This window comes from Sardina pilchardus, chromosome 18, assembly GCF_963854185.1.
Source record: "Sardina pilchardus chromosome 18, fSarPil1.1, whole genome shotgun sequence".
Lineage (NCBI taxonomy): Eukaryota > Metazoa > Chordata > Actinopteri > Clupeiformes > Clupeidae > Sardina > Sardina pilchardus.
The window spans coordinates 13,134,541-13,153,625 of NC_085011.1; the positions used below are offsets into that span (position 1 = coordinate 13,134,541).

General features: G+C 40.8%; 4 protein-coding genes and 1 pseudogene across 5 annotated transcripts in view; 4 read left to right on the forward strand and 1 right to left on the reverse strand.

Moving 5' to 3' along the window:
* LOC134064263 (C-reactive protein-like) overlaps positions 1-831 on the forward strand; it is a 28,006-nt gene extending 27,175 nt beyond the window's left edge. For both annotated transcript variants that reach the window (XM_062520126.1, XM_062520125.1), the window contains exon 4: positions 63-831. In XM_062520126.1, the coding sequence (XP_062376110.1) occupies positions 63-582 (520 nt within the window). In that variant the 3' untranslated portion in view covers positions 583-831. The remainder of the gene's footprint in view (positions 1-62) is intronic.
* A 2,132-nt stretch (positions 832-2,963) lies between these two features.
* LOC134064456 (C-reactive protein-like) lies at positions 2,964-5,086 on the forward strand. The gene is made up of 4 exons (XM_062520379.1): positions 2,964-2,977; positions 3,690-3,764; positions 3,978-4,049; positions 4,567-5,086. The coding sequence occupies exons 1-4, from the start codon at positions 2,964-2,966 to the stop codon at positions 5,060-5,062; spliced, it is 657 nt and encodes a 218-aa protein (XP_062376363.1). The 3' UTR covers positions 5,063-5,086.
* A 4,770-nt stretch (positions 5,087-9,856) lies between these two features.
* Positions 9,857-12,196, forward strand: LOC134064457 (C-reactive protein-like). Its single transcript, XM_062520380.1, has 2 exons — positions 9,857-9,945; positions 11,680-12,196. Exons 1-2 carry the CDS (start codon positions 9,857-9,859, stop codon positions 12,194-12,196), a joined length of 606 nt encoding a protein of 201 aa, XP_062376364.1.
* A 2,507-nt stretch (positions 12,197-14,703) lies between these two features.
* Positions 14,704-17,113, reverse strand: LOC134064458 (C-reactive protein-like). The gene is made up of 3 exons (XM_062520381.1): positions 17,056-17,113; positions 16,848-16,950; positions 14,704-15,217 (listed from the first exon to the last, which is right to left on the reverse strand). Exons 1-3 carry the CDS (start codon positions 17,111-17,113, stop codon positions 14,704-14,706), a joined length of 675 nt encoding a protein of 224 aa, XP_062376365.1.
* Positions 17,114-17,454: 341 nt separating this feature from the next.
* LOC134064459 (C-reactive protein-like) lies at positions 17,455-18,868 on the forward strand (annotated as a pseudogene).
* The last annotated feature ends 217 nt before the right edge of the window (positions 18,869-19,085 follow it).

The following is a 19,085-nucleotide window of genomic DNA, read 5'->3' on the forward strand; positions in this document are numbered from 1 at the left end:
TAGATACAATACAAAATCCATCCATACCTACATGAAACAACAGCACTGTTCTTCTTTTACAGGTTCTTTACTGACCTTACTCGAAATTACGCTATTTTTTCAACGGCATCCACTGTCAATAGCAATGACTTCTTAATCTTCAAAAATGCAGACAAAGGTAGTTTTTTGGTAAACATACGCAGCCAAAGCTCTACATTTAATGGCCTACCAGACGAGCCAAACACCTGGTACTCCATCTGCAGCACCTGGGATTCCAACTCTGGATTGGTTCAGGTCTGGATCAACGGGAATCCAAGTACCAGGAAGATCGGATTCAAGGGGAATCTGGTTGGAGAGCTAAACATAGTGCTGGGACAAGAGCAGGACTCAGTGGATGGAGGGTTTAATGCAAAGCAGTCATTTGTAGGGATGATCACTGATGTCCATATGTGGGACTATGTCCTTTCTGCTTGTGAGATCCAGCGGTTTGCTAACGACCTGAACTTCACCCCTGGTGATGTCATCAACTGGCGAGCCCTTGATTTCACCATCGTTGGAGATGTTGTCATTGAGGACAGTCAGACAAATGGCTGTTTTCATTAGTGATTAGTAAATGAGTAAACAAAAATCAGCATACATATTAGTATTGAATATTGTTCCAGAAAATGTTTACTGCATTCGAAATCATCAGCATTTCATGCATACAGTATTATCAATTATTTTGTGTAACCTCTTTCAAAAATGTATCTGATTATGGTTATGGTTATGGTGGTGGTGCTTAGCAGACGCTTTTGTACAAAGCGACATACAAACAAAGCAAAACAATAATTAAATTTAGCAGTTGATCATACAACTTTTATCCCCTTGTTCTTGTTGTTTTCTTAATCCTCTCAATCCCTAGACAGCAGTAACTGAGGTATTGTCTTTTTCCTGCCATCAAGATAATGACACTGTGTTCAGTCCGTCTGCCTTGTCAATCTGTTGATTAAAACATCATCTTTAAAAACGGGTGCATGGACTTGGAACTATTTTAACATTTTTATCCATAGAATCAACACTGAAGGAGACCAAAATAATGTCTATTGCATAGTCCTGTCCTTCCCCTTTTTTATTTGTATTATTCTATCTAATTACATTGATTAAGGATGAATAAACTACAACTATAATGATCTAGCCTAGAAATCTAGGCGCCCCTAGCGGCAGCAGTCTAACTCTCAAGCTGGGCTCAGGCAGAAACCACCGAACCAATCACATCGTGTATAGAGTCGGTGGGCGGGCTTAACATAATGATGACTGACATGCGACCAGAAGTTGGAAGCATGATCACTATTGCATGGAGAGGGAATTTGAAAGACAATTTTATCCCACCCCTCCGATTGAGCCCTGCCTACGGTGAGTTCCCAGACCCTCCATCTTGATGGGTTTGGCTGGTCAGGCTGGTCAGACTAATAATGATCAACAAAAATGAACAATAATCTAAACATTGCTGTAGGAAAATAGGTCCATGTATTGGAGCCAATGTTTAGCAAGTTGTATTTTTTAGTTATATAAAAAAACTGGGGTTCTATAGGCTACTTCTTGTTTGAGGCCACCAAGTACTGATGAGAATAGAGAAAAATATAGTCGCAAGCAGTGATGATCGGGGTTCAAGAATAGTCTAAAAATTGCATGTGTGAGATGCAGTGACAACAGTAGGTCCAAGGAGTTTTGATAATTGCTGAACTTGGATGGTTATGGTTATGGTGTTTGTGCTTAGCAGACGCTTTGGTCCAAAGCGACATACAAACAAAACAACACAATAATTAAATTTAGCAGTTGTTCATACTATAGCAGTTGTTCATACTATAATGGTAGCAAAACAACGCTAAAACATACAAACCTAACCATAACTTTCCATTGTTGCCGCCCCATCATCTTTATCTAGATCAGTGAGAACGAGGACCGAGGAAGGAAGGGAGGATATATAAAAGACGAATGAGAGGCACCCAATGAATGCAGCTGGCGGTAAACTTCTTCTACATCTCAAGATCAACACAGTGTTATTATTCCATTTCACTATAGCTATAGTGCCACCTAGTGGACTTGGTATTACCAACAGCTTACTACACCCCCCTAGTAAGCGGGAGCAGGCCATTGTGGAAAAACTGTAGGGAAAACAGGGAGACACATATGGAAACAGTGTACCCTGGCCTTAGTAAAGACGTCACAGAACAGCTTAATTATTATCATTGTTAGAGACATTTCCGTTGTTAATGTGAAACCTGAATACAATCACTGCTTTTCCTTCACCTTCTCTGTTGTCTTCTACATCCACACACACCTATTATGGTCTGTTAACAAAATAACCAACAAGCCAACTTTTGTGAGTAAATATATAATTTAAAGAGCAGCGGTTTTGAGCATATCTCTGGGGTGATCAATTCAGCCCTTTTCGTAAAGAGTGTTTCATTGAATTAGGCCCATTACACCTGTACAAGACTGAACAGTGATGTCTGGCCTCCCTCCACATGTGTAATTCCTCTTTGCTGTGGTCGTTAATGATTTGATCAACAGCATATGACCATCGGTTGCACATACAGTAACTGAAATGTCTAAATTTACAAAACTAACTTTATTCATGCTGTAATAGCCCAAAGTATTTATGAAATTTCAACGTCATTGTGTTATACAGGCTGCATGGAAAGTAGACATTCAGATGTACTTGCAACATCAATGCTAAAGGACAACTTTGAATATGTTGTGCCACAGTTTTATGAGGAATTCACTGAAATTTGCATTTTGGAACCACTGGTATTTTGTGCATGCCCAAATTGCCCATACCCGCATTCATGGTGGGAACAAAACATTCAAAGCATAATATAAGATACAATTCGAACCCAAATTATACTGGTCCTCTTTAAGAAACTCATGTAAAAACCTTTGGCAACACTGCTGCATGATTATCAGTGTTTTTGCAAAGGCTCATAGGAACACAATACTGTAAAATGGTTACACGAAGGCATCCCATTCATTAATTTGCCTTGCTGGTTCAGTACTTAGGTGTTTCACATTGATCTAACACGATTCTGTTGGATGAATTCATTGCTGTGGCAAAATATAACGTAATAACATTGTTGAAAGTGAGTTTGTTTATTTTAATGTTTTGTGGTTTAGTAAATGTGACAAACCCTCTTTTCCTTTCCCCCAAGTATACTGTACATGTACGCGTATCTTACTTGGTTCAATTAGGAAAAAGTGGATTATTCAATCAGAATGACTATTTGAACACAACAGGGATGTGTTTAATTCAGAACTAGACTGCTTCAAGTAATTGCAACGCCTGGTTTGATAAACAGGACAGCCCTAACTTTTCACACGTTCACACATTCAACACGTATAATTTTTTCTTTGTCGTAACGTGCTGATTCCCAGGTGCAGCATCCAACCGGGTCCGTGTAGACACTAATTGCATTACCAATAGCGGCAGGCTCAAACACACCTGACTCCACCGGAAACAAATGAGTGTACAGAGAGCCTTTCCTGCATGTAGCCTATTATAGGGGTGTGGGTTGTCTCATAAGTCCTTTGCACTAAAAACATATATACACCCCTACTTAGCACTGCCTACTGCTTTGTCTCGTTTTTCATTTCTCTCAATATTCACAAGTCCCTTGTTCTTAAGTTGTCATTGTTCTCCGACCCCTCCTGTTGAGAGTGGACTTATAAGGCAGAGCTGGCCCTGGTGTTGAGAATCTACCCAGCCAGAAGTTGGCCACAGTGTCAACCAGTCTTAACTGTTTGGGAGGGTAAGTAAGACAGATTTTTTCCATATTTGCAAACACTGTAATTGAAGAAAAATATGTAATTTCAAAGACATGTAAAAAAAAGGGGAATATATTTACTTCCAGTTTAGGTAAAAGGTAGAGTGCATAACCATTAATCGAATTTGCTTTTTTTTGCTGTGGACAAATGCGTCTGCTAAATAGCATAACCATAACAAGTGTGTTGTTTCTCTTCAGATATCTTTTGAGGGATGGAGAGGCTTTTTGTTGTGAGCATTCTTTTCACAGCCTGTTGCGCTGTTCCTCAAGGTAAGGCAGAGTATAGTGACACAGAAAGAAATAATTAAAGTAGCATGTATTACATGTTAAACTATTGATAACTGTTGATGTCAAACCTTGAATCTGAACAGATCTGTCAGGTAAAATGTTTACGTTTCCTGCTGTGAAGTCCAAGGTTGCCCATGTCAGACTCCAGCCATCAGGAAATAACTTTACCTCTGTGACAGTCTGCCTCAGGTTGGTCTTCTATATGCATGACTGTCTATAATATTGTCTTTATTTGTAGGGACACAACTTTATTACCTGACTTTTTTTTTTATTCTCATTAATATTACTGTTGTTGTTGTTGTTGCTGTTATTAGTCCCCTATGTTATCTTATTGACAACTGAACACTTTCCATTAACTGCAAGCAGTCTTCTTTTCTCTTTTTCAGGCTCTGAACTGCACTATGTAACCTATATTATAATTCTTATCTTCTTAGCTTCACCTGTTATTGTACATGTGTACAAATCCATATGAAACAACAGCACTGTTTTTCTTTTACAGGTTCTTGACCGATATTACTCGATCCTACTCTCTTTTTTCAACGGCATCCTCTATCCAAAACAATGACTTCTTAATCCTCAAAACAGCAAGAAAAGGTAGTTTTCATGTGCTCACACGTGGCCAAAAATCTCAATTTTATGGCCTACCAGATGAGCGAAGCACCTGGTACTCCATCTGCAGCACCTGGGATTCCAACTCTGGATTGGCTCAGGTCTGGATCAACGGGAATCCAAGTACCAGGAAGATCGGATTCAAGGGGAATCTGGATGGAGAGCTAAACATAGTGCTGGGACAAAAACATGGCTCATGCAAGTCATTTGAAGGGATGATCACTGATGTCCACATGTGGGACTATGTCCTTTCTGATGGTCAGATCCAGCGGTTTGCTAACGACCTGAACTTCACCCCAGGTAATGTCATCAACTGGAGAGCCCTTGATTTCACCATCGTTGGAGATGTTCTAATTGAGGATAATCAGACCAATAGCTGTCAGTGATGATTTGTTGTCAGAATAAAAAATATGAACAAACTTTGGTTGATTGATTCTCTTCTCTCTATGTAAAACACGAATATATAACTCCAGTGTGTAGAACTGTAGTTCTAGGTTTATTGTTGAGGGCATAGCATTGAGAATGACATGGATGACAACACTTGTGATGCTAGGGCCCTCAGTGATGTCCATGCTCAGAAGTTTGAATGAAGCGACTCTCTCCACCTCAGCCTCCTGCATGTAGAGTGGTGTGTGCTGTCCTCTCCTCCTCCTTGTGTCAGTAACAATCTCCTTTGTTTTCTTAAGGGAGTGTTAAGGGAGTGTTAAGGGAGAGGTTGTTGTCTTGGCACCACTCCACAAGGCTAGCCACCTCCCTCCTGTATGATGACGTTCCTACCCAGAAATCAGTCCATTCACTGTGGTGTCATCTGTGAATTTGATAACCCTGGTGCTAGGCTGGGTTTGATACACAGTCATGTGTGAAGAGAATGTACAGCATGGGACTCAATACACAGCCTTCCTGTGTTGATGCCTATTTTGACAGGATTTTCAAAGGCTTGATGGCACCCCTAGAGTGTGGAACTTTTGGGTGAGCTAGCTGGGACGACGGCGTTAAAAGTCAAGATGTATCAATTGTGCATAGCAGTCCCTCTTATTTAGGTGTGTAAGGACTGTGTGTAGTGTTGAGCTGACCGCATCCTTTGTCGACCTGTCTGGTCTATATGCAAACTGTAGTGGGGCTATTGTCCTAGGTCTTTAACATTTATGTTGCAATACTAAATAGATGTAAATGCATACTCCCAGTACATGCCACCTCTATAATGATGTTATTACATTAATATTTCATGTCAACCTTAGCCTGGCATCCGTTCGCATGCCTTCTCATACCACTGCAGACAACACAGAGCTCTATCTGTCCTTTCCATTTGATGACCCCTTTGTCTTGACACGAATCTCAAATTGCCTCTCAGACATATCAACATGGATGAAGGCACACCACCTCCAGCTAAACCTCTCAAAAACAGAATGGCTGGTCCTCCCAGCCAAAACTACCATACATCATGACATCAACATCAAAATTGACTCATTGTCAATGGCACCTTGGCACCTACCAGAACTGCAAGAAATGTAGGAGTTGTTCTCGACAACCAACTAACCTTCTCCAATCATGTAGCCTCTGTAGCCAGGTCATGCCGTTACGCACTATACTACATACAGAAAATCAGGACCTACTTGACTCAAGATGCTACCCAACTGCTGGTACAAGCAATAGTTATCTCACGACTTGACTACTGTAATGCCCTCTTGACAGGTCTTCCGGCCTGCACAGTGAAACCCCTTCAATAACTGGAAATGCTCACAGGCAGTCATTCAACCCAAAAATCTAACACAGTCTCTCACTTCACTCAGTGGTGTGGAAACAACTATCTCAAACTCAACATCAGCAAGACAAAAGAAATGGCTTTTGAATCCGCACAATCCCACCACCCCATCATCATTTACCATGAAACAGAGATAGTAGACCATTTCAAATACCTTGGACTCACAGTGGACAATATCCTCACCTTTGAACATCACACAACAGACATACAGAGAAAAAGAATCCAAAGACTGTCAGCGGTGCGCAAACTAAAAGGACTTCAGGTTGCCCCCCATCTATACTACTGGATATCAGCATTGTCCAAACCATCCTATCATACTGTTCTACTGTGCCTGCTTCTTCAACATGCTTACTGTAAAAAGAAAACGGCAACAAACTCACTCAGATAACCAATACTGCCACCAAAATATTAGGCCTGCATACCCCGAATTTACAAGAATTAAGCACCAAGGCCATTGCACATATTACTCATGTAATATCCCTGGACATTACTCCCCCACTTAACCGCCACCTCCTACTCCTACCCTCAGGCAGGAGGTCTAGAAGCACAAGGTGCAATAAAGCCCGCTTCAGCAGAAGCCTAATCTCCTCAGCCATCCAAATAACCAACAAGACAAAGCCTCGCAGATAAATGTATCCAGTGCAATAATGTGTGTTTTCCCATGTAATCACAATGTATGAAATATGTACAATATGTCTGTATGTGCCATCCCTTATGTCTGTATCGTATGTGTCATTGATCATGTAGGCCTACAGTATGTGCCATCCTGTGCCTGTGACCATGTACGATATAAAGCGTTGGAAAATGTGAAAAAGAATTTCCCTAAGGAAACAACTAACTAACTATTTATTAACTAACTATTTTACTTCCAAATACATTTTGATGTATTTTTGCCTATTTCTGCCAACATACACAAAGAAAGAACACCTTCTTAGAAAAATAGGAGTATTTCATTAGACGTTCCTCCTTGCCATTCTGTAATGTTGATATGTTGAACAGGTAATGCTGAGTGTTGCAATCTTGTTTGCAGGGCATAACGACACTCAATATAATTGTGTGCAAATAAGATATGGCTTGGTTAAAGTTTGTTTCTTCTTTTCAGGATCTGCTGGACTTTGTTTACAGTCTAAGACCCCGTTTCCACATACACGGGTATCTTGAAAAACAGAGACTTTTCCCTTCGTTTGCACCTTTCGTGTACACACAAACGGCGATTTTGCCTCTGAATACGATTCTTTCTAAAAAACTCCGGCAAAAGTGGAGATCTAGGAAAACTCTAGCCTGATAAACCAGCCTAAATGGATTGGATGTCTAATTTAGTCTGGCCTCGATCAATGGATACAACGGAACATTGTTGATGAGCACAACCCGTTGTCTTTCAAACCGTGTCTGTGCCTATAGGCCAACGCTCCCTCAAAACCCCGCCCCAGAGCCCTCTGCCCCGCCCGCGTTGATTCAAAACACATCTCTGCGTTGTGATTGGTTTAGTTGCCATCTGCCAGATTCAGGGCAGTGTTTTCAAAATGTTCAATGGTCCGAGGCCAGACCCAAATGCAGGCAAAACATTTTGCCGTCCAGCAGTTGGCGCTGGTTTTCCAGGCTAGGAAAACTCTGCTTTCGCGTTTGAATGTACACTGAGGAAAACGGAGGAAAAAAAAGTTTTACACAATCTATGCGCCAAAAGTGCGACCTTTTGTGTACACAGCTGTCAGAGTCTAGTAAAATGGAAGCAGCTCGGGTAGCGGTGGCATTTCTTTTGGTGGAAGCACTTTTTATATGTTTGCATTTGCAAATACAGATCCTTTATTATGTAGAGGAACAGAGACATGTTAGGGCTCAACTTCAACTCAACTTCGCCGTCTGTCCACTCCATAGACAGTAAAAGATATGGACAGAGCTATCACGTAGACGGCAGCAGAGACCGAGGAAGCAAATTTCAACGGTTTTTTTAGGTCTTCTATTTCCCTCATAGGTCTCCTGCGCAGGCTCAGGTGTCGTACATGTGACGTAGGCACGTAGTCTGACCGAGTCTGACCTATGGCGACGCTTTACTCTCGCTGGACGAATGCGCCTTAACACTTTAGCATTGATTTCGGAAAACGTTTATTACTCAGCCGATAAGACAGTTACGAGATTATGATGTCAATTTCACAATGTAGTATGTACTCCAACAATAGAAAATGTTCATATAAAGGCTTAAAACGCTTCAGCTCTAACGTAATTTGATGTCAAAGTGGCGCTTACGCCCCATAGGATTCAATGGAATGGCCAGCTAGCCACGGTCTTCTTTTTAGCATGGCGGCCGCCATACTGTCTACACTCTCAGAACGTTCGCTGCCCCCTTGGTCCACACAAATGAACCTCGCGCCATTGCTGGTTTGAGAAGGAAGGAACAGGAAGTCGCTCGTGTTATAGTCGTCGTTGTCGATGAGGCTTTTCATTGGCTTGCATGGCTTTCTCCTTCCTGCTACACTGCCGCCCATAGGCTTGGCGTAGTTATGATGACTCTCAACAGCGTATTTATGCGGATTAATGTACACGGACACTATTTTGAAAACTATGTGTGTGCACAATGTTATTTTGGAAAACGGAGGGAGGGAAATATTCGTTTATCAAAATACCCTGCTATGTGTAAACGTAGCCTAAGTAGTTCCAGGGACTAAACAAGCAGTATAAGGCCTTAATACATTGACAAAGGAAAATAGGGGTGTGGGTTGTCTCATAAGCCCCTTGCGCTAAATATATATATACACCCCTACTTTGCATGCCCTACTGCTTTGTCTGCAGTTCAGATTTCAGGGGCTGCATGCTTCTAGGGTTACATTTGTTTGTACTGTATGTCTTTCCGAAGGTGTATTTGTCTTAATTCCGCAATATTCACAAATCCCTTGTTCTTAAGTGGTCATTGTTCTCAGACCACTCCCCTTGATGGTTTATAAGGCAGTGCTGGTCCTGCTGAGTAGAAGCTACCCAGACAGAAGTGAGTCACAGTGAACCCATCTTAACTGGAAGGGTAAATATGAAAGATTTTTTCCAGATCTGCTACAGTAGTTGAAGAAACGGTGTAATTTCAAAGACATTTAGAAAAAGGGGAATATTTATTTCCAGATTAGGTTAAAGGTAGAGTGCATAACCATTAATCGGATAAAAGTACATATTTGCTTTATTTCGCTTTGGACAAAGGCGTCTGCTAAATAGCATAACCATAACAAGTGTATTGTTTCTCTTCAGATATCTTTTGAGGGATGGAGAGGCTTTTTGTTGTGAGCATTCTTTTCACAGCCTGTTGCGCTGTTCCTCGAGGTAAGGCAGAGTATAGTAACACAGAAAGAAATAATTAAAGTTGCATGTATTACATGTTAAACTATTGATAACTGTTGATGTCAAACCTTGAATCTGAACAGATCTGTCAGGAAAAATGTTTACGTTTCCTGTGGAGTCCAATGTTGCTCGTGCCAGACTCCAGCCATCAGGAAATAACTTTAACTCTGCGACAGTCTGCCTCAGGTTGGTCTTGGTGCTCTATACTGTATGCATGACTGTCTATAATATTGTCTTTATTTGAAAGGACACAACTTTATTTCCTGACTTAATTTCTCATCATCATTATTATTACTGTTGTTGTTGTTGTTGTTATTATTATTAGTCCCCTATGTTATCTTATTGACAACTGAACACTTGCCATTAAAGGGATATTCCACCATTTTTGGAATTAAGCTCATTTTCTACCTCTCCTCAATTGATATTGACCTTTTTCCTATTCATCCAGCCATTCTGTGAGTCTGACGATACAACTTTTAGCTTCAGCCTAGCATAGATCACTGAATCGGATAAGTCCATTAGCATCTCGTCTGCTAGCATCACGCTTAAAGGTGACTAAGATTTCCGGTAATTTTCCCATTTAAAACGTGTCTCTTCTCAAGTTACAAAGTACAATAAGACAAACTGAAAATTAAACCTGGCGACTTTCTAGGCTGATTTGACACGAAACTACACTCTCATTCTGGCGTAATTATCAAAGAACGTTGCAAACATACTATGGGTGCAGTGATATCATGCACTACTTCTGCTTGTTGCCTGGACTATTTTCAGGTGCTGAGTGATATCACTGCGGCCATGGTATGTTTGCAACTTTCCTTGATTATTACGCCAGATGAGAGTGTAGTTCCATGTCAAATCTGCCTATAAATACGCCAGGTTTCATTTTCAGTTTGTCTTATTGCACTTTCTAAAGAAGAGACACGTTTTAAATGGGATAATTACCGGAAATCTTAGTCACTTTTAAGCATGATGTTATCAGGCTAGATGCTAATGCTTTAATTCGATTCAATGATCTATGGCTGAAGCTAAAAGTTGTATCGCCAGACTCACACAGAATGGCTGGATGAACGGGGAAAAAGGTATCAATTGTTTTGCTCGAGGAGAGGTGGAAAATTAGCTTAATTCGCCAAATGGTGGAATATCCCTTTAAGACTTGGAGGTCCGAGGGCCTTTCAGACACTAGGAGGCAGTCTGCTACATCTGGACATTTTTAAGTTTTTCATCTAACTGAAAACATCTGCAAAAGTGGCATACAGTATATGGTTATATTCCAGAAGACCTCAACAATAATGATATGTGAGTAAAGTGGATGTAATGAAAGGAGTTTTTAATTCAGTGTAAACACAACTATACAAAAAAAACATTTTAAAAAGTCTTAAAGCCTAAAAATAAGAAGAACATTCAAAAATGTTATGTAGATTTACTACAAATTGGAAAAAAGTCAGACTAAATGTGTCTATGTGTCTTACAAACCGCCATCAATACATTTTCTTTTAAAACATATTTGGAAACTATAGAAGATTCAAGGTTTCTAATGGTGTCACTTATATGTTTCTAGGACAAAATCACACAGAGATTCAGATGTGTGTTTGGAACAGTTTTTCAAATCCCCAGGGGGGGATTTATACTCCAGGGTGTTTTAACTGCAGGCAGTCGTCTTTTCTCTTTTTCAGGCTCTGAACTGTACTGTGTAACCTATATTGGCCGGGTTTCCCAAAATTGTTAAGAAGCTCTTAAGTGCTAAGAACTTCTTAGGAGCGTTGTAAGAATGTTCTAAGAACGCTCCTAAGAAGTTCTTAGGACTTAAGAGCTTCTTAACGATTTTGGGAAACCCGGCCATTATAATTCTTATCTTCTTAGCTTCTTCCATGTACAAATCCATACATAACATGAAATAACAGCACTGTTTTTCTTTTACAGGTTCTTTACCGACCTTACTCGACTCTACTCTCTTTTTTCATCGGCATCCACTATCGGAGACAATGACTTCTTAATCGAAGCGAAGGAAGGTCAATTTCATGTGCTCACACGTGCCCGAAAATGTCATTTTTATGACCTACCAGCTGAGCGAAACACCTGGAACTCCATCTGCAGCACCTGGGATTCCAACTCTGGATTGGTTCAGGTCTGGATCAACGGAAATCCAAGTACCAGGAAGATCGGATTCAAGGGGAATCTGGATGGAGAGCAAAGCATAGTGCTGGGACAAGAGCAGGACTCAGTGGATGGAGGGTTTGATGTAAAGCAGTCATTTGTAGGGATGATCACTGATGTCCACATGTGGGACTATGTCCTTTCTGATAGTAAGATCCAGAAGTTTGCTAATTATCTGAACTTCACCCCTGGTAATGTTATCAACTGGAAAGCCCTTGATTTCACCATCGTTGGAGATGTTGTAATTGAGGACAATCAGCTGTCAGTGACGGAAGATGCATGAAGCATCGAAACGTTAGTGCTTTGTGCACCTTAATTAAAATCCAGTGTATAGTTCTTCTGTGCTTCTTCGAGTCTTTAGCTTTTAGTATATTTACACGGTCCCTTCTCTCGTCTGATGCACCAGATGTAATGTTGCAGAAGCGCGGTGGATTTACTCTTCTGTGAAGCTATCAGTGATGGTTTGTTGTCTGAATAAAAAATATGAGCATACTTTGGTTGATGGTTTGGTTCTCTTCTCTCTAAAACACAATATATAACTCCAATGTGTAGTTCTAGGTTTATTGTTAGGGGCATAGCATTGAGAATGACATGGATGACAACACTTGTGATGCTGAGGGCCCTCAGTGATGTTCATGCTCAAAAGTTTGAATGAAGCGACTCTCTCCACCTCAGCCTCCTGCATGTAGAGTGGTGGGTGCTGTCCTCTCCTCCTCCTTGTGTCAGTAACAATCTCTGTTTTCTTAAGGGAGAGGTTTTTTTTTTTTAAGTATATTTTTTGGGCTTTTGTGCCTTTAATGTTGACAGGACAGTAGAGAGAGACAGGAAGCGAATGGGTGAGAGAGTTGGGGTGGGATCCGGAAAGGACCACGGGGCGGGAATCGAACCCGGGTCGCCGGCGTGTGGTGCAGGTGCCCCAGCCAGTTGCGCCACGGCTGGGGCCCTTAAGGGAGAGGTTGTTGTCCTGGCACCACTCCACAAGCCTCCTCCCACCTGTATGATGACGCATCTACCCAGAAATCAGTCCAGTAACTGTGGCGTCATCTGTGAATTTGATAACACAGCCTTGTGGGGTTCCTGTGTTGATGCCTATTTGACTGGGCCCCTATAGTGGAGCTTTTGGGTGAGCTTAGCTGGGACGACGGCAAGCTGAAATCAATTAACAGTAGCGGTGCATAGCAGTCCCTCTTATCTACAGTGGGTGTGTAAGTGTTCAGCTGACAGCATCCTCTGTTGACCTGCTATATGCAAACTGTGGGGCTATTGTCCTTGGTCTTTAACATTGATGCTGCAATGCTACAGTAAGTACATCCGAATGCCTACTCCCAGCACATGCCACCTTTATAACATAATTATGTTGAAATTACAGTAATATTTATGGTTATGGTTATGGTTATAGTTATTTAGCAGATGCCTTTGTCCAAAGCGACATAGAAATAATTAACAATACAAATTAAATTAACATTGAACAATTACAAAATAGGGAGAATAGCTATATTATCAATAAAACTGTATAAAACAATCATTTTAAGCACTAACCTAATGAGAAATGTGTTATGGTTTGTATAATAGTATTGTTTTGTTATAATTTGTCCATTGATAGAATTTGACATTTATTTTTGTCCTTAATTTAGCCTTACCATACCATAGTTATTGTTATTATATGATTGATTGAATGACTTATTTGATTGCTATTCTCATATTCATTGTTTTATTTCTCATTAGGTTAGTGCTTAAAATGATTGTTTTATACCGTTTTATTGATAATATTGCTATTCTCCCTATTTTGTAATTGTTCACTGTTAATTTAATTTGTATTGTTAATTATGTCTATGTCGCTTTGGACAAAGGCATCTGCTAAATAACTATAACCATAACCATAACCATAAATATTACTGTAATTTCAACATAATTATGTTATAAAGGTGGCATGTGCTGGGAGTAGGCATTCAGATGTACTTACTGTAGCATTGCAGCATCAATGTTAAAGACCAAGGACAATAGCCCCACAGTTTGCATATAGCAGGTCAACAGAGGATGCTGTCTGAACACTATACACCTAGATAAGAGGGACTGCTATGCACCACTACTGTTAATTGATTTCAGCTTGACTTTTAACGCCGTCGTCCCAGCTAAGCTCACCCAAAAGCTCCACTATAGGGGCCCAGTCAAATAGGCATCAACACAGGAACCCCACAAGGCTGTGTGCTCAAATTCACAGATGACACCACAGTTACTGGACTGATTTCTGGGTAGATGCGTCATCATACAAGAGGGAGGTGGCTTGTGGAGTGGTGCCAGGACAACAACCTCTCCCTTAAGAAAACGGAGATTGTTACTGACACAAGGAGGAGGAGAGGACAGCACCCACCACTCTACATGGAGGCTGAGGTGGAGAGAGTCGCTTCATTCAAACTTTTGAGCATGAACATCACTGAGGGCCCTCAGCATCACAAGTGTTGTCATCCATGTCATTCTCAATGCTATATGCCCCCAACAATAAACCTAGAACTACACATTGGAGTTATATATTGTGTTTTAGAGAGAAGAGAACCAATCAACCAAAGTATGCTCATATTTTTTATTCAGACAACAAACCGTCACTGACAGCTTCACAGAAGAGTAAATCCACCGCGCTTCTGCAGCATTACATCTGGTGCATCAGACGAGAGAAGGGACCGTGTAAATATAAAGTAGGCTAAAGACTCGAAGCAGCACAGAAGAACTATACACTGGATTTTAATTAAGGTGCACAAAGGACTAATGTTTCGATGCTTCATGCATCTTCTGTCACTGACAGCTGTTTGGACTGTCCTCAATGACAACATCTCCAACGATGGTGAAATCAAGGGCTCGCCAGTTGATAACATTACCAGGGGTGAAGTTCAGATCTTTAGCAAACTGCTGGATCTCACTATCAGAAAGGACATAGTCCCACATATGGACATCAGTAATCATCCCTACAAATGACTGCTTTGCATCAAACCCTCCATCCACTGAGTCCTGCTCTTGTCCCAGCACTATGCTTAGCTCTCCATCCAGATTCCCCTTGAATCCGATCTTCCTGGTACTTGGATTTCCGTTGAGCGAGACCTGAACCAATCCAGAGTTGGAATCCCAGGTGCTGCAGATGGAGTTCCAGGTGTTTCGCTCATCTGGTAGGTCATAAAAATTAGAGCTTTGGCCACGTGTGAGCACATGAAAACTACCTTTGCTTGCTGGTTTGAAGATTAAGAAGTCATTGTTTTGGATAGTGGATGCCGTTGAAAAAAGAGAGTAGGATCGAGTAAGGTCGGTAAAGAACCTGTAAAAGAAAAAGAGAGTGCTGTTATTTCATGTATGTATGGATTTATACGGAAGAAGCTAAGAAGATAAGAATTATAATATAGGTTACACAGTACAGTTCAGAGCCTGAAAAAGAGAAAAGACGACTGCTTGCAGTTAAAACACCCTGGAGTCTAAATCCCCCCCTGGGGATTTGAAAAACTGTTCCAAACACACATCTGAATCTCTGTGTGATTTTGTAGAAACATATAAGTGACACCATTAGAAACCTTGAATCTTCTATAGTTTCCAAATATGTTTTAAAACAACATGTATTGATAGCGGTTTGTAAGACACATAGACACATTTAGTCTGACCTTTTTCCAATTTGTAGTAGGCCTAAATGTACATAACATTTTTGAATGTTCTTCTTATTTTTATGCAGCCATAGTGTGCATTTTTTTTAAAGGCTTTAAGGCTTTTTTTGTATAGTTGTGTTTACACTGAATTATAATAAAACTCATTTCATTACATCCACTTTACTCACATATCATTATTGTTGAGGTCTTCTGGAATATAACCATATACTGTATGCCACTTTTGCAGATGTTTTTAGTTAGATGAAAAACTTAAAAATGTCCAGATGTAGCAGACTGCCTCCTAGTGTCTGAAAGGCCCCGGACCTCCAAGTGTTAAAGAGATATTACACCATTTGGGGAATTAAGCTAATTTTCCACTTCTCCTCGAGCAAAACAATTGATACCTTTTCCCCGTTCATCCAGCCATTCTGTGAGTCTGGCGAATGTGATACAACTTTTAGCTTCAGCCATAGATCATTGAATCGAATTAAAGCATTAGCATCTAGCCTGCTAACATCATGCTTAAAAGTGACTAAGATTTTCGGTAATTATCCCATTTAAAACGTGTCTCTTCTTTAGAAAGTGCAGTAAGACAAACTGAAAATGAAACCTGGGGTATTTATAGGCAGATTTGACATGGAACTACACTCTCATCTGGCGTAATAATCAAGGAAAGTTGCAAACGTACCATGGCCGCAGTGATATCACCCAGCACCTGAAAATAGTCCCCATAGGAAACAAGCAGAAGTAGTGCCTGATATCACTGCACCCATAGTATGTTTGCAACGTTCCTTGATTATTACGCCAGAATGAGAGTGTAGTTCCGTGTCAAATCAGCCTAGAAAGTCGCCAGGTTTAATTTTCAGTTTGTCTTGTTGTACTTTGTAACTTGAGAAGAGACACGTTTTAAATGGGAAAATTACCGGAAATCTTAGTCACCTTTAAGCGTGATGCTAGCAGGCGAGATGCTAATGGACTGATTCAGTGATCTATGCTAGGCTGAAGCTAAAGGTTGTATCGTCAGACTCACAGAATGGCTGGATGAATAGGAAAAAGGTACTGTAAATATCAATTGTTTTCCTCGAGGAGAGGTAGAAAATGAGCTTAATTCCAAAAATGGTGGAATATCCCTTTAATGGCAAGTGTTCAGTTGTCAATAACATAACATAGGGGACTAATAATAATAACAACAACAACAACAACAGTAATAATAATGATGATGAGAAATAAAGTCAGGAAATAAAGCTGTGTCCTTTCCTTTCAAATAAAGACAATATTATAGACAGTCATGCATACAGCACCAAGACCAACCTGAGGCAGACTGTTGCAGAGGTGAAGTTATTTCCTGATGGCAGGAGTCTGGCACGAGTAACATTGGACTCCACAGGAAACGTAAACATTTTTCCTGACAGATCTGTTCAGATTCAAGGTTTGACATCAACAGTTATCAATAGTTTAACATGTAATAAATACATGCAACTTTAATTCTTTCTTTCTGTGTTACTAAACTCTGCCTTACCTTGAGGAACAGCGCAACAGGCTGTGAAAAGAATGCTCACAACAAAAAGCCTCTCCATCCCTCAAAAGATATCTGAAGAGAAACAACACACTTGTTATGGTTATGCTATTTAGCAGACGCCTTTGTCCAAAATAAAGCAAACGTGTGCTTTTATGCGATTAATGGTTATGCACTCTACCTTTTACCTACAGTAATCTGGAAATAAATATATTCCCCTTTTTCTAAATGTCTTTGAAATTACATAGTTTCTTCAACTGTGTTTTTAGATCTGGAAAAAATCTTATATTTACCCTCCCAGTTAAGATGGGTTGACACTGTGACTCACTTCTGTCTGGGTAGCTTCTACTCAGCAGGACCAGCACTGCCTTATAAACCATCAAGGGGAGTGGTCTGAGAACAATGACCACTTACAAGAACAAGGGATTCGTGAATATTGCGGAATTAAGACAAATACACCTTCAGAAAGATATACAAACAAATGTAACCCTAGAGGCATGCAGCCCCTGAAATCTGAACTGAGACAAAGCAGTAGGACATGCTAAGTAGGGGTGTATATCTTTAGTGCAAGGGGCTTATGAGACAACCCACACCCCTATTTTCGATTGTATTAAGGCCTCGTACTGCTTGTGTAGTCCCTGGAACTACCTAGACTGTAAACAAAGTCCAGCAGATCCTGCGGATCCAGCGGATCCTGAAAAGAAAATTCATGCTTGAGCTTGGTTGGCTACTTCTTCCTCAAAATAATGTCAGCTGTGTGGATGTAATTTCACCCTTCTAACAAGATCTGCGTTGAATGCAGCCCAAAATCCTCTCGTGAACGATCTTCTTTTTAACCTAAGCTGAAGCAGAACGAAGCTCAGCCTACTCTACTCAGAGCTACTCAAAGTCTGCACTTTACCACTGCACTAGTCGGGGAAACAAACAAAATCTTTGGTGGGACAAATCAGTAGAAAAGTCGTTCAAAGTATTATATTTGCTTAAAACCACACATCAAAGAACTCAATGACTTCCAGCCCATCTCCCTCACACCCTTCCTGATGAGGTGCCTGGAGTACCTGCTGCTACAAACTACCCATCCACACGTCCCACATCTCGATCCCTCCCATTCGTGTACAAGGCCAAGAGAGGTACTGACTGCCAGCAGTCTTCTTTTCTCTTTTTCAGGCTCTGAACTGTATGTAACCTATATTATAATTCTTATCTTCTTAGCTTCATCTGTTATTAGCATGCATGAACAAATCCATACTGTACCTACATGAAACAACAGCACTGTTTTTCTTTTACAGGTAGGCTACCTTACTGACCTTACTCGAACCTACTCTCTTTTTTCAACGGCATCCACTGCCTACGACAATGAGTTCTTAATCTACAAAATGAGCAACAAAGGTCAATTTGAAGTGAACACACATGGTAAAATCTCTACATTTTACGGCGTACCAGACGAGCCAAACACCTGGTACTCCATCTGCAGCACCTGGGATTCCAACCCTGGATTGGCTCAGTTCTGGATCAACGGGAATCCAAGTAGGCTACCAGGAAGATCGGATTCAAGGGGAATCTGGATGGAAAGCTAAGCATAGTGCTGGGACAAGAGCAGGACTCAGTGGATGGAGGGTTTAAGGCAAAGAGGTCATTTGTAGGGATGATCACTGATGTCAATATGTGGGACTATGTCCTTTCTTCTTGTGAGATCCGGCGGTTTGCTAACCACCGGAACTTTACCCCTGGTAATGTCATCAACTGGAGAGAACTTGATTTCACCATCGTTGGAGATGTTGTAATTGAGGACAATCAGACCAATGGCTGTCAGTGACGATTTGTTGTCTGAATAAAAAATATTGGCATACTTTGATTGATTTGTTCGAAGTGTTTTTTTTTCTCCCGTCATCCACTTCCTGAATTTTTGGTAAAAAAATCCCGGGACACCGTAACACCGTGGGAACATGAAACTTGGTGGGCATGTAGCCCCAGTAGACTTTTACGGAAAAAAAAGTATGGTCCCTGGGGGCCACTCCACCTGTGCTAGCCCC